Source organism: Haemaphysalis longicornis, unplaced genomic scaffold, assembly GCF_048455015.1.
Source record: "Haemaphysalis longicornis isolate Haplotype H1 unplaced genomic scaffold, Haemaphysalis longicornis Haplotype H1 scaffold_5, whole genome shotgun sequence".
Taxonomy (NCBI): domain Eukaryota; kingdom Metazoa; phylum Arthropoda; class Arachnida; order Ixodida; family Ixodidae; genus Haemaphysalis; species Haemaphysalis longicornis.
Genome location: NW_027526385.1, coordinates 1,425,217 through 1,438,335, shown reverse-complemented (window position 1 = coordinate 1,438,335; position 13,119 = coordinate 1,425,217). Strand labels below are relative to the sequence as shown.

The window sequence follows — 13,119 nt, the reverse complement described above, 5'->3', positions numbered from 1 at the left end:
TGAGTACTAAGTTGCTGCGCCAGGCAAGATGATAAAACTTAAAGGAGCCAAAAATTTTCAAATTTAAGTAAAAAAGATGCTTCACTTGTTGCCATGGTGACAACACTGCAAAGGGAGGTTGTCCAGTGCGATACAGCCAACCAGCTAACCTACTTTGCATTGAAAGCTATCTCCCCTTCCATTTGGTCTGCAAACTGGGCTATGTACTCTTCACAGAGGAGCTGAAAATGATTGTGTAAGTGATGTGAAAGTGATCGTGAAAATGATGTTTTGTGGCAAGAGAAAGGCTGTAAAAGGCACTCCAATTTCAAGGCAAGGCCTTCCAGAAGCCCCATGTTCAAAAGGACACGAAAGGCTACAGCCCTGACGACTTTTGATAAGTGAAAACTATGTTGTAACTTCGGAAGCCGTTTTCTCAAAACAGTTTTTTTTACCACCTGTGTCGCTTGTTCCAGGGATTTCTTCGTGACCGCTGGGTCTATTTTGATTCCGTTTCTTGCATTACCTTCTTTGATGAACAGTTCAGGTCGTAACACTCTTGGTTTTCCAGATTTGTTTTTTGTGATTTTTTTATTCAAATAGTCGTTCACAGTTGACATGCCTGTTACACATTGACCTCTAAAAAAATGAAAACTAAAAAACATTGTGTTGTAAACAAAAAATTCTAGAACTGTCACGACCTCGCCCATTCATTTGGGAATCCAAAGCACTTCGAACAAGATTTCTATTGTGTTTTATAAGCGGCTCAAGCTCGGTACAAGCAGAACAGAAAGAAAATTTAATAAGTAAAAATATTTTCGAAATATTGCTTTGAAATTTTTATGGTGTTATCACAGAAGCATTTCCAGTTGCTGTGCTAATTTTCATCAAAATCCACTGCGAAATAAAAAAGTTGATGTTGAAAGCCAGGTCCCTCCTTAACAGGCAAGCAAAATCTAGCTGGTTAGTGGGTGGGCTCCTCAGTCCAGGCAAAAAGAGCAAGAATAGTTTTCTTCAGTTCATAGAATATCATCCCAAGTAGACCAGGATTTGTTCTTTACGCCTGGAGGGGTTGGAAAACAACAAAGAGCTGCTGGGACATGTTCATTTGTATCGATTCTAGTTATAATATGCATATATACTATTTATTGAGTTCGTTAGCCAGTATATCAAGGCTTCAGCACCGTAATCATGTCATAACTGTTTGGCTTGAGAGTCAGTTCGTTATAATAACGGTGCTTACTATAGAAATTCGGAGCAGAAAAGCCGCCTTCGAGTACTCTATACAACGTTGTCTGAGGCGCGATCGTGGTGCGTAGCAGAAACCTTCTCATAGTATTTGCATGTGAATAAACAATGCACGCTGGGGATATGCCCCTTCTTGCACGCAGCCATAACGAAAGCCAATTTGCGAAGAACGGAATGTACGCCATACAGCCTGAGGGAAATATCCACACGACCTTTGTGAACATTCCAAAATCCCCAGAACTACAAATAAGAAGTTTGTAACGGCGCAGAAAGTTAATTCGCTGGGCACAGAAAAAAAACCATTCATTTGATACAAGTCAACAACAACGAAAGAAATGGAACACAGCCGCTTTATTTTCTGTTACGTGCCCGCTGCTTGGTACGTAGCATTAGACTGTTGAGTCTTCATCAGAGCATCTCAAAAATAATGTAGGGAAGCCTCGGCATTCTGAATACTTACCGAGCAGGTCTGAGCGGTGAACCTCGCGAATACGCTAGAAAGGACGAGTGACACACGATCTTCTGACCGATGCTCTGTAGAAAGTTGTTCTCTCTCTCCTCGGGTGTTGCAAACTTGTGGGTGATACAGCTGGAAATTATTCAGATGTGTCAGAAGCTGGCAAAAAGAACTGAATTACTAGAAATACGCCTTTTAAGGCACTAAACCATCAAAGCGGTCGATTTCTAGCACTGGCACTGCGGCCTCTTGCAAGTGGAGTGTAGCAGACGACAGCGGCACGAGTCCCTAAGCCGACGTCAGAGCCAGGGGGCGCCACTCAAACATCTCACTGCCAATAGCTTTGAACTGCGAATTTCGAGTGAAATGAACCAGAGGGTTCTAGGTGAAGTGTTCATCTGGTGTTTTTCCCTTTCCCATGTCTGCATTCCAGGCCACTGCATCGTGACGTCTGCTTTACCCAGTGGGCAGCTTTTTCCCTGTTGTGTGCTGGCAAGTAGTGTCTTTTGTCTGCTCTGTGCGCTCCCGTGTGTGGTGTGTTTGTTTGGATGTTGGTGCACTTTGATGAGCGTTGCACAAAAGCTTTGTTGTGTGTGAAAAATTTCTTTGCCGCGATGTCTGCAAAGCAGTGCCAGAGACATTGCCGTGGAATGTGCTAGCTAGCAAAAGGCTGTGCGATTTGAGCCATCCACTTTTGTTCCCTTCAGAAACAAGTGCCAAATGCTGGAAACACGACCCCTTGAGAGCATCCTGACATTTTTCGGTTCACAGTTCGAACTCTCAGCTGCACTGTGTTGGCTGGTGGCATCTGGTATCAAGAACAAGGAAACCATATACTGTATTCACTCGCGTAATGAACCCACTTTTTTTCCAGAAAATTCGGCATGAATTGGGGGAGAGGGTTCAATTTGCGGGAAAAAATTGCAACAGTTGACATTCCATACAATGAAGTTGTAGCAAAGAGAACGCTGCCAGAGCCTTACCATTTTTGTGAAAACACGTAGGTAATTAGGTAATGAAATTTAAATTTTATTCGCAACTCGCCATCGTACCCCTTCGCCATGGAGCTGTCCTCCTCCGCACTGAAGTCGCTTGCGGCCTCACATTTGTTGTCACCGTATTCCGTGCTGTTAAGGCACTCTAAAATTTCTTTTCCGACACCTGCAAACTTCCCTTTTATGGGCCCACGATGCACGCGGCGATCCCTGTTCACCACCCGGAAATTTCTCATTTTCACCCGTAGCGTACACGCACTGGGTCAACACTGGAGTGCCGCCCAGCACCGCCATTTCCATGTGCACCCACGCATGCTCCAGCACCTTCAGTTTAAAACTGGCTGTGTAGCTCGTGTACTGTCCCATTGTAGGGCGTGCGCCAGGAGCACAAAAGAAAGTCGGAACACAGCTAAACAACAAAACCACAGAGCGTAATGGCGAAGTCGCGGAACAGCAAGAGCAGAGGAGTGCGGAGTACGTGTAGTGCTTTGACTTTGTTCGCACACAGCAACGTTTTTATGGCGCAAGGTTTGTTTTGCGTTCAACGGGTGGCACTCCGCAAGCGCGCAATTTTTACATTGTTAGCCACGGCATTCGCGCTCACGTCTCCGGCTACTGTTGAGATTTTTTTTTTAATGCATTTTTAGTAGGGGTGTGCGAATATCAATTTTTTTATTTCTAAGCGAATTCGAATAATAACAACAAAGTTCGAATCAATCGAATATTTTTCTAACATTTTTCAAATACGAATACCTATTGTTTTTTGTAAAATTAAAGTTTGCACCATCTAGAGACACAAAAACTGCCTTTATTGCACAAAAAATCACACAAAGTAAAATTAGGCATTACACAATACCATTGCACTCAACATTTAAGTGAGTGCAGACCTTAACCAGTTAACATGGAGAAAGGTTAACTGCTCGACATGTTCGGGGAGCAGTGACAACCTCCTGCTTGTAACGACTCCACCAGATACCGAAAACAGCCGCTCACTTGAGACACTAGTGGCTGGCATGCCCGAGTCCGTGCACATTACCGCGCACTGATACAGTAAAATCTCGATGGTACTAATCTCGCGGGACCGCGAAAAATATTCATATCATCCGAAATTCGTATGAACCAACACAGACCAAAAAATTGAGCACTGAAAAAAGTTTTCGTTTATTTCTTTTCTTACTTTCACGTGAAGAAATTCGTGATTTTTTCTGCTTTTTTTTTACCCCCAAGTCCCAAAGCAGTCCTTTCTGGAGCACGTAAAGCTTCGCTCTCGTCTCCTCAATCGCTGTGCCCAAGCTCGCTACACGCCGCAACAGTCAAGCGTGAACCGCATGGTGCGTTTTTGCACGCGATTCACCCGCCTCGGCTCTGCGAGCGCTGTATTTTCACGCCCGCATCGATGATTTCGCTCCCGCGGTAGTGCCTACCTCGGTCAGAAAATGACGCATGACGCGCACGGCAGAATGAAGGAGCCTGACTACACACTCACTACCTGGATGAGATCGAGACAGCTGGCTTGGCTCCGCCGGAGATGGTTAGGCTTAGCACCCCGGCAAATATTTCATGGGCGCTTCCACTAGCGGCGCGGCTGATGTTTTATAGTACCATTTTCGCATGCATTATCAGCTCCTTTAGCGCACAAGCAACTTCGTGTCTCCCTTGAGCCACATTTTAAAGAGCAGTTAGAAGCGGTCCCTCGAGCGCCCGCGCTACTTCGCGGCTGGAGCCAACGCCATGTTGACGCCGCCGGCCGCGCCGCGCGCAACGTGCGGGTGGTTTTGTGGCGGTGTCAGCGCGCGTTGGGCGTGCGCAGAGCGTTTTCGTCAGCAGAAAACAGCCTGGCCGTTTCTGGAGAACGAGTGACAAACAGGGGAGCGAGAGCCGTCACTTGCTCGTTCGGCAGTCGGGTGCCTCGCCGGCTCGTTTGTATCTTCCGCCGGGCCGCGCAGGTCTGTTTGTAACAGCCGAATTTTTTTCCCATTGCAAACAATGCAATTTCGCCAGGATTTTTCGGGAGTTCGTATCATCGCGAAATTAGCACCCCCAGAATCGTATCATCGAGATTGCACTGTAACTACGAATAAACACCGATACAGTCTGCGAAAGCACGTACCGTTCGCTGTGTATATGCTTCACAACTTTGCTGCTGAGACACGCTCTGAATTTATTTTTCGAGTTTTGGGTGGTTCGAATGTTTCGAACAATAAAAGTGTCGTTCGAATCGAATCGAATACCAAAACATTCGAATCAAATATTCGAAGTTTCGAATATTCGCACACCCCTAATTTTTAGCACTTCTGTGTGTACTGTAGCGCGATAACAAGTTATTGCGATTGCCTACGGCATCAGCAACTATGCTGAAATAAAAACGTATTCCTGCTGCATTTTTTATTCAAAGTGACGAAAAGTTAATTCTCAACAGGAATAGTGGGGAAAGAGTTCATTACACGAGTGGGTTCATTGTGCGAGTAAATACGGGAGTTTCATACTAGCGTTTACCCGAGGGAAATCTGGTGCTGCAGTGGCGGGCCGTCATGGGGTGCCGCCATTGCAGCTAGCGACGTTCCTTGCCACACATGGCTTCTGCTTTATCTCGAAGCCAAATTCAACAAGGATCGTTTTCTTGTTCATCTTGCATGAAGCTTCTAAATGATGCCCGAGAACAAAATCTTTCTGGAGCTTCAATTTTGCAATGACAAAACAAATTCTGTTATTCTTCCCCAGTAATATTGTTGCTTTGTTTTCAGCCCGAGGCAATTTTGTAGCCTATTCATGAGCCACGCCAAGGACAAGTGGCACCAGGTTTCCCTGTGGTATATATTAGTATGAAACTCTATGAAGGAAACCTGGTTTAAGCTCGCACAGTCGCTTCCTTAGTGGGAGGGGGCAAAGTTTTGAAGGAGGGCTCCGTTATGACTGGCCAGAGTTGGATGGCTCTGAGGGGCGCTCCACTGGAACACTGGCCACCTCCTTCCAATCGGGGCTCGTTGCCGTGCCTGTCCAGGGTATAACCCCATGGTATGCAAGTGCCCAGTAGACAGCTAGTGGGCCGACAAACTGCCAGGGTGCGATTTGTTTGTGACCCACTTACCACATGTGGGCCACTGAGTGGCCCCTTGGCACGAACCAGCTCGGAATCAAAAGGTTCAAGTCGCGAAACCTGCATTGCCCTTTGACATGACCTTTGCAAGAGGGAAGGGAAACCCGGTTGATTGAACACTGCAGGCCAACGCCTGTCATCTTGTGGGCATTGCCTGTTTGGCAGTTCGACATCCGTCCCATAAGACACACGTGTTTGAGTGGTCGTTGAAAAAAACTGGTGGCTGCACAACCACTGTTGACAGTGATCGATGGCGTTTGGGTTCGGTGGAATTGGCAGAACGTCGTGGAAATTGTCAGGGGTCCTCGAGCTGCTCAGCTGCCAGCTTCGCTCCCAGGGTGCAACTGAACAGTGTGTAATCAAAGTTAAAAAAGCTAGAGCAACTCTGTGGTGACAACTGTTAAATCTCCCGTTGGGTATGGGCCGATTATTATCATCATCACGAACAAACTCGCACTGTCATTAAATCTGTCATCCCCGCTAAGGGCAGCCATGCCCCGGTCTCACTTGCGTCGTTCTTCCACTACATTTTTTGGTGCGGTTAAACCTGGGAGGATGGCCGCACACGACGAAGGAGACCACCGACGTCCCCTCCGGTTTGAGGTTCCTAGAACCCCGCAATTTTGACTGTTGTTTGCGCTGATCAGTCCCGCCCTCAGCCGGAGGTCGGCATGGCTGGCCCAGGCCGTCCAGTGATGACCGACAGTAAGTGTGGGATGGATAAGCTGCGCCGGCAGCAACGCATCCTTTGCGGCGCTGCTGCGAGACTGCTGAAGGCAGCGAGTGAGGTTTTGCGAGTCTTTTCACCATCTCCGCACGACTTGCAAGAGACCATTGATCTGCTTGAGAGCAAAGGTGCCGCAATGTACGAAATAGGCCAGAACATCGTCGACCTTCTTGGCCATGGGGAAGTCGATCCCGAATATTTTGAGGCCTTGGCGTACCGAGGAGTTGTATGCCGTGCCCTCAACCGGCTTTGCAATGCCTTCAAGGTCCCGAAGGCGTCCCGTCCCGCATGAGAGGCACCGTGAACCCCACATCAAGCGAGCCAAATTTCCTTCGACCATTGTGGCCAACAGCACTCTCCTAACAACTGTTCGAGGCGACTCTCTCGTCCACTCACGGGCAGCGACCTCGCCAATTGTCGTGCCAAGGCTCAGGGATGCAACATTTAAAGGAGCCATGAAGAGAAAATGCAAGTTGGTTTTATTCGAAAGATTTCGTGTTTTATAGTGCCCCCAGCGCTTGTCCGGATACAAACGGTGCTTTATTCACTGAGAAATTAAACAATTTAGGTTAAAATTTTGATTTTCCCGCTCAATCATGCGTTTTCGTGGTCCCAAGTGACATCACTGAAACCGACCGCTCTGCAGCCTAGAGTACCTTCATTCACGCATCCGCCGTACAGGGTAGAGACATGTATACGCTGGCGCCGCCATTTTCGGTTGCTCGCTCGCCGCCGAAGCAAGTCATTGTGTCAAAACCGCGCTAAAATTATCGCCGCAACGCGGTTTACTGAAGAAGTTTGAATCATATTGTCTGTTTCGCCTTGCTAGGTCTCGTGGGAAACGAAAAGAATAACGCGTTGAGCCCGTTGGCCCAATTGCGGCGGCACGGGACCGTTCAAAGGTTGTCTCCACCCTGTACAGCGGTGTTGGTTTGTTCCCGCGTTTCTTTACGTTCCGTAACCTAGATGGCGCCACCATACCATGGCAAGCGTTTGGTTTGTTTTTGCCCGCATTTAAACCTGGCTTGTTTTTGTTCTGGGAGAAAATATTCGTTCCCTGAAACAGTGCTCGCTCGACAAATGGGGTTACGTAAGACACCGTTGCTTGCGTCAATCGGCCAGTGTCGTCTGAGACAACCCCAAGCCCCGTAGTGCTGTGCAGCGAAACCAAGCATGCTGTGCGCAGTACGAACAGCAGAACGCATCAGTACTTCTATGTTTACATGTGCTTTCGTAACTTCCACTGTTTGTCCCATCATTCTTATTGCTTTGTAAAGAATGTGCCCTAAATTTAAGCGCAAATCGCTCGTTCGTCTAGTTAGTAAGTTCTACCTAATTTGCGTCTGCTTCTGCCAGCCTCCGCCAATCGCAGAGCTTAGCTCATGTGACGACATAGGTTCTGTTGCGGGAAATGAGCTGGTGGGTCGCATGACCATTCCCGTTTTTCCTAATTATGTAGCTTATTTGAGCGAAGTTTACGTTAAAAGTGGTGTCAGTATGATTCTAACGAGACAATCTTTTGAATGAACCAAACTTGTGTTTTCTCTTCATGGCTCCTTTAACGGTGAGCCGCATGAATGGCAGGGGTCTGGGAACCATTTCGAGCCGACAACCCGTAACCAAAGGGACTTTTCTGAGATCGTCAGCGTGAGCTATACCCGCTATCAATGAATGATCCGGCAAGGGAGCAGTTTCCATCTGTGGCGCCGAAAAATGATGGGAGAAGGTGTTATGTCCCCTTGCGCACATCACGACGCACTCGGCCGCGACTGGGGATAGTGCAAGGCCAGGAGGTCCGTCGAAGTGCAGCGTCTCCATGGTGGTGGTGCAAGAAGACGCTACATCCAATGCGACGTGCGATGCGGGGAAACGATTCTTGTTCCTGCCAGAAGAGAAGACTGTGAAGAACAGTTTCCCCGGTAACGTCTCGCAAGTCTCCGTACAGGAACAAGCCGTCGTCGCAGCGCAGGATTCTTCATACCAAAAGGCTGAACGCACGAACATGCCGGCGGGACCCAACACCGAGGTAGCGTCGAGCGTCTCAACGAAAGGCAAGGGTGAAGAACGCGAGGCTATGCCTGCCCCAGACAGGGATGATTCGGCTGCTTCCGTCCAAATGGAAGACGAAAAAGGTGAGGTTAAGGACGGGAAAGAAAAGCCAGAGCCTCCGCAGTTTGGGTTTGAGTACACATTCATTCCCAACTTCATGAAGGGTGAATCCTTATTGGAACATCTTAAGACCCGGCCAGCTCCTACCGTCGAAGTAGTTGAGAAGGCTGCAGTCACGCGCGAATCTGTCATTTCATCAAACTGAAATTTAAACTGCAGAAGAAACCTTGCTATTCACTGCTTGTCAGTGCCAAGAAACAGTGAGTTGCGGTGAAGAAGCAGCACAGCTGCACAGTACTGACACCAAGCACGAAAGCAGGCTTTTCAGAAGTGGAAAAGACCAAAAGGAAAACTCTAGGCATGCGACGTACTGATTGGGGAACACCACTCTACTCGCTACACCAAACCTACGGCTCCAGTAAAAATTTAAGAATTGTCCGACACCACCTTTACTACAGTTTATGCAAGCCTACAGGACCGAAAACGCTTGAGGGAGCTATTCGCCCAGTCTGGTTGGCATACGCTACACTTTGGCGGCACGGCACGGTGGCACGTGCATCAGCAGAAACGGAAGAGGTGACGAATTCAATGACTGCTTCGCAAGTGCCGACGATGGTCAGAAAACCAAAATGTTGGGATTGCGGATCCATTGTTCAACCGTCGATTATCTTGGGCTGGGTATATCATCATTGTCACGAACAAACTCTCGGTGTGATCGAATTGTCGTTCTTCCTATGGGGCCTCCTCCCCATTGGCATGAGTTTGCATTTGTAGGTGGGCAGTGCGTCACTTTCCCACATCAGAGGTGTCAGCGCCTGCCCTCGTTTCCCCTTGGCCAGCGAGCGTTGCTCTGGGAGGGAATCGTCGGTGTCATCACAGCGCGTGTGCGGACGCTGGCGGTCCCCCCCACTGCCGTCGCAGTGGCAGTGCTTGCAGGAGCGGAAGTCGCACTCTTCCAAGGGGACGCTGGAGTGAATTTGTCCAAGTGGCGCTTGTGGCTGCGCTGAGCAGTGCGACCCGTGCAGTTTGTTACTTCACTACTCAGCTGGTGGGTGGGGCCTTAGTTTGCCTCGAGTGGACGGCAAAAGTGAAAGCAGTGTGTGCTTGCTGGTGTCCCAGATTTTTACCCATAGCCATTTCGTGGTGTGTGTCAACTAGCGCGTTCGTGCCCAGGTATGGGGGAGCATCAAGCGTGCGGGCAATCCGTGTAGTGCAACCCCCATGGACTTGCCACTGTGTCGTCAGAGCAGACGTGAGCCAATTGGCAGTGAGGATGCTGCAAGGAAAATCACACTCTAGAATACACTTTTTTTTTTATTAATGAAAAAGAAACATGTAAATCGGCCGGAAAGCTTCATAACGTGGCCAACACACTCTGGGCTTCAATTTGGTAACGTTACGAGACAGTGTTTACTACTTGACTTCACTGTCGCTTTTCTTAGGTGTCATTCAGTTGTATAAGGAAATAGAGACAGCAGAAGAGGTAAAGGGATTGGTGTTGCAGTTTTCTTTCAGCGGCTCCAGATTCCTCAATTCTCGCACCTTTGTTTCATTCTCTGCCCACCAGAATTGGGCAAACCAAGCTGCCGGGTAATCCTTGGAGTAGGCCATGTGACATTGCTCGGATTCGATGGTCTTTGGAAATTTCACAGGGCATTGGTCCTGACAACCGCTAAAGTATTGCGAGCGATGAACCAGTAGGTACGGCTAGGGGGAAAAAGTTAGATGCCAACTGGGTTGAGGAAGCTGTTGTGTCCGTTGTAAGATGGGACCAAACAGTGCTGAAAGAGTGTTTTCCATAAGCTGCATGGAAGTGTGTAATTATTCCCTGTTTCTGGAAGCCTACTTTGTGCTCTTTCTTGGTGCCTTGATGACTGTGCAGAGTCGCAACTTGGGCCAATGTCAGGCCTTGTCAGTACATGCACGCAAGTCTTTCAGTACAGAAGTGTGGGTCTCCTTAAAGTGGCATTTCAGTGTGTGCAAGACGTAGCTTTTCATAAATCCTTCCTGAGGAATGTGACAATGTTTACTTTTGTGAAGCATTTCAAGAGAAGGGCCAGCCTCTGGCATTGTTCGAGCTCTCTCTCTCTTCCCTCCCTTCACTCATCACAGGTGGAGTGCAGGTTTGGAAATAACTTCTCCGAATGGTCTCTTCTGTGCAGGTGACCAAAGGATTCGTCAAGAAATGAAGTACTAGGTCTTTCAGAAAGTGCTGGAACGAGTCGTAGTCGAGGGAAGCAGTCCGCCTTTGGCAACGACAGTCGCCCAGACAGCTGGGCCCTCACGTTCTGTCCCACCGATGAAACCCTTTGCCTCTGGACATAGGACACGTGTTAGAATGTCTAGTCATGCCGTTTGGAGTAGACCACACTGCGCACCAGGTGGGAAGTCTACCCCAGCATCTGTCGTTTGGGCCCAGTGGCCGTTTGCCAATAACTTTTTTGGGGGAAATGCGCAGCAGCCACTTTTGGTAGCAGCCAGCATTTACCTTTGTGTTAGCCTCATCAGCTACATCCAAGCAGAATAAGGGATTCTAGCTGCGCATTATTTCAGTGATGTCCCCATCTCGTGAATGGTTTGTTTGTGTGGCAAATGGATGAACCGTTTGCCCACGTGTACCAGCTTGCCTTCTAAGGTTGTTAATGAGGTGTACTGTAGCAACTATTTGCAGCACCTTGGTTAAGACGTTTTCAGGCTGCTGGAGTCGTAGACGTTCTCAAGGTTTGCGCACTGCTTTCGATACTGATGTGAGTGCCTGCAATTTTCTACCCACCGTGCCTTGCCTGTGGAAGTGTGTGCAGGAATTTCAAGTGGGTCTTTTATCGAGTGTGACCGGTGAACTTGGCTCCTGCATTCAAGCACTGGCTCTTAGCAGCTACGTGTCTAAGAAGTTCAGCGAGCGTTGCCACTTAACGGTCACTCCTTGTGCGTGTGCTGCCCCAGTTTGAAGGTTCGCGTTGCACCTGAATGTGTGCAGCCTGCCGGTTGAGGGCCTGTGCCGTTGGATGAGCCGCTGTTTCCATCCTCGCACAGGGCTGCATGTATACTGCAGAGGCGTATCAGGCAGTGCCTTAGTACGTTCAGGGACGGTTTCACTGGGCCCTTTCAGTCAGTCAGCAGGTTGAATGAATAAATCGGTGAGCAAATATCCAGGCCGTGTGCCACGGGAAAATGAATATGTGGGCGTTTTGAGGTATCGGTATGCGTGGGCGGCAGCCAAGGAAGCGCCTTACTTGACAGCATCATTCTGACCGAGTGTGAAGCCTCTCATCAACCGAGGAGGCTATATAGAGGGAAGAAGATGTGTAGGCAGTGCAGGCGGAAGCACTTTGTCTGCTGTCATGCATGCCCCCCCCCCCCCCCCGCTCGAGTGCTACCACTTGCATTCACCCGAGCAAGGCACCCTCGGTTTTGCGCGTGAGCATGTATGTGCCTGCACCGTGAAGGTTGGGGTGTATGAAGCTCGGTGGCAAGAGTTGGCGCAGCACCAAGAATGACCCTAGTTGTGCTGTCTGGAAGTGGGCTCACAAATGATAGAAATATTCGATGAACACTGCGGGCAGAAATGGAAGCATGCTCGCACGAAATACAGTTTCACTACGTGGTATGACCCTCTGATTGTTTGGGCTGCTTTGTTTTCCTTTCTGCCTTTGTACATAGGGAAGTATGATCTTGTTGTGTGCGTGTGCGTGTCTACCACTGTCTGCTAACGGCCTTCAGTCAATTGTCGCAATTTCTAGCTTCAAGTCTTGTACAAAGTTGATGAAGACGTGCTGCTATGTAGCTCTAAGAGACATGAGAGGAATACACAGGACTGACGCTGGGGTAGTTACGTGCAGCTATAGAGTGTTGAAAGAGTAAGCTGCTTCTACCCGAGCTGTAGCATGGCCCTGAAACCTGTGTTTTTTGGTGCCGATATAATGCACTCTGGTCTTGCTGTGTACTGTGATAAGTTTACAACATCTGTGGATGCTTCTACCAGAGCGATGACTTGTTTGTCTGTTTGCTTTTTGACTTGCAAGAGGTTGAGCATACTTTTGCGGATTAAAGAGAATATTCTTGGAGCGCCTGCCTGTGTCTGAACGAAATTCCAGTGTGCGGGGTTGTATACGTGCGGTGGAATGTTGATTTCACAATATGAAGTTGATGAAGAGCATTAGCATAAAGTGAGTTTGCAAAAGATATTGTTGCATGGTAAGTACAGTAATCCCCCATTATAACGAAATCGCTTCACTCGAAATATCGCTTTATTCGAAATTTCTTCTGGTCCTAACCCAAACACATGCATTTTGGACCGCATTAATCGAAGCGAACAAAGAGCGTGACCCGCTTAGAGCGAAGAGGGGAGCGGGGGTGTCTCTTGAGTGGCGGTGACCCAGAAGCGAGTCAGGCTAGGCTGTCAACATGTCGGATGAATGCAAGCTGGTGATTCCCCGGCGATTTTCTCGAACCAGTCGCGCTCAATTCGCGCCATCCGACTTTAGACAAACAGTCCAGATGTGTGGTA

The 13,119-nt window shown here is 48.5% G+C and overlaps 1 protein-coding gene across 3 annotated transcripts in view; it reads left to right on the top strand.

Annotated features, from left to right (window-relative positions):
- The window catches only part of LOC144137771 (mitochondrial glycine transporter A-like), a 38,055-nt gene extending 25,379 nt beyond the window's left edge, over positions 1-12,676 (top strand). For 2 of the 3 annotated variants that reach the window (XM_077669738.1, XM_077669740.1), the window contains exon 10: positions 10,775-12,676. In XM_077669738.1, the coding sequence (XP_077525864.1) occupies positions 10,775-10,801 (27 nt within the window). In that variant the 3' untranslated portion in view covers positions 10,802-12,676. Of the gene's footprint in view, positions 1-2,117; positions 2,177-10,774 lie in introns of all 3 variants that reach the window. The other variant, XM_077669739.1, reaches the window with a different exon arrangement.
- Positions 12,677-13,119: the final 443 nt, after the last annotated feature.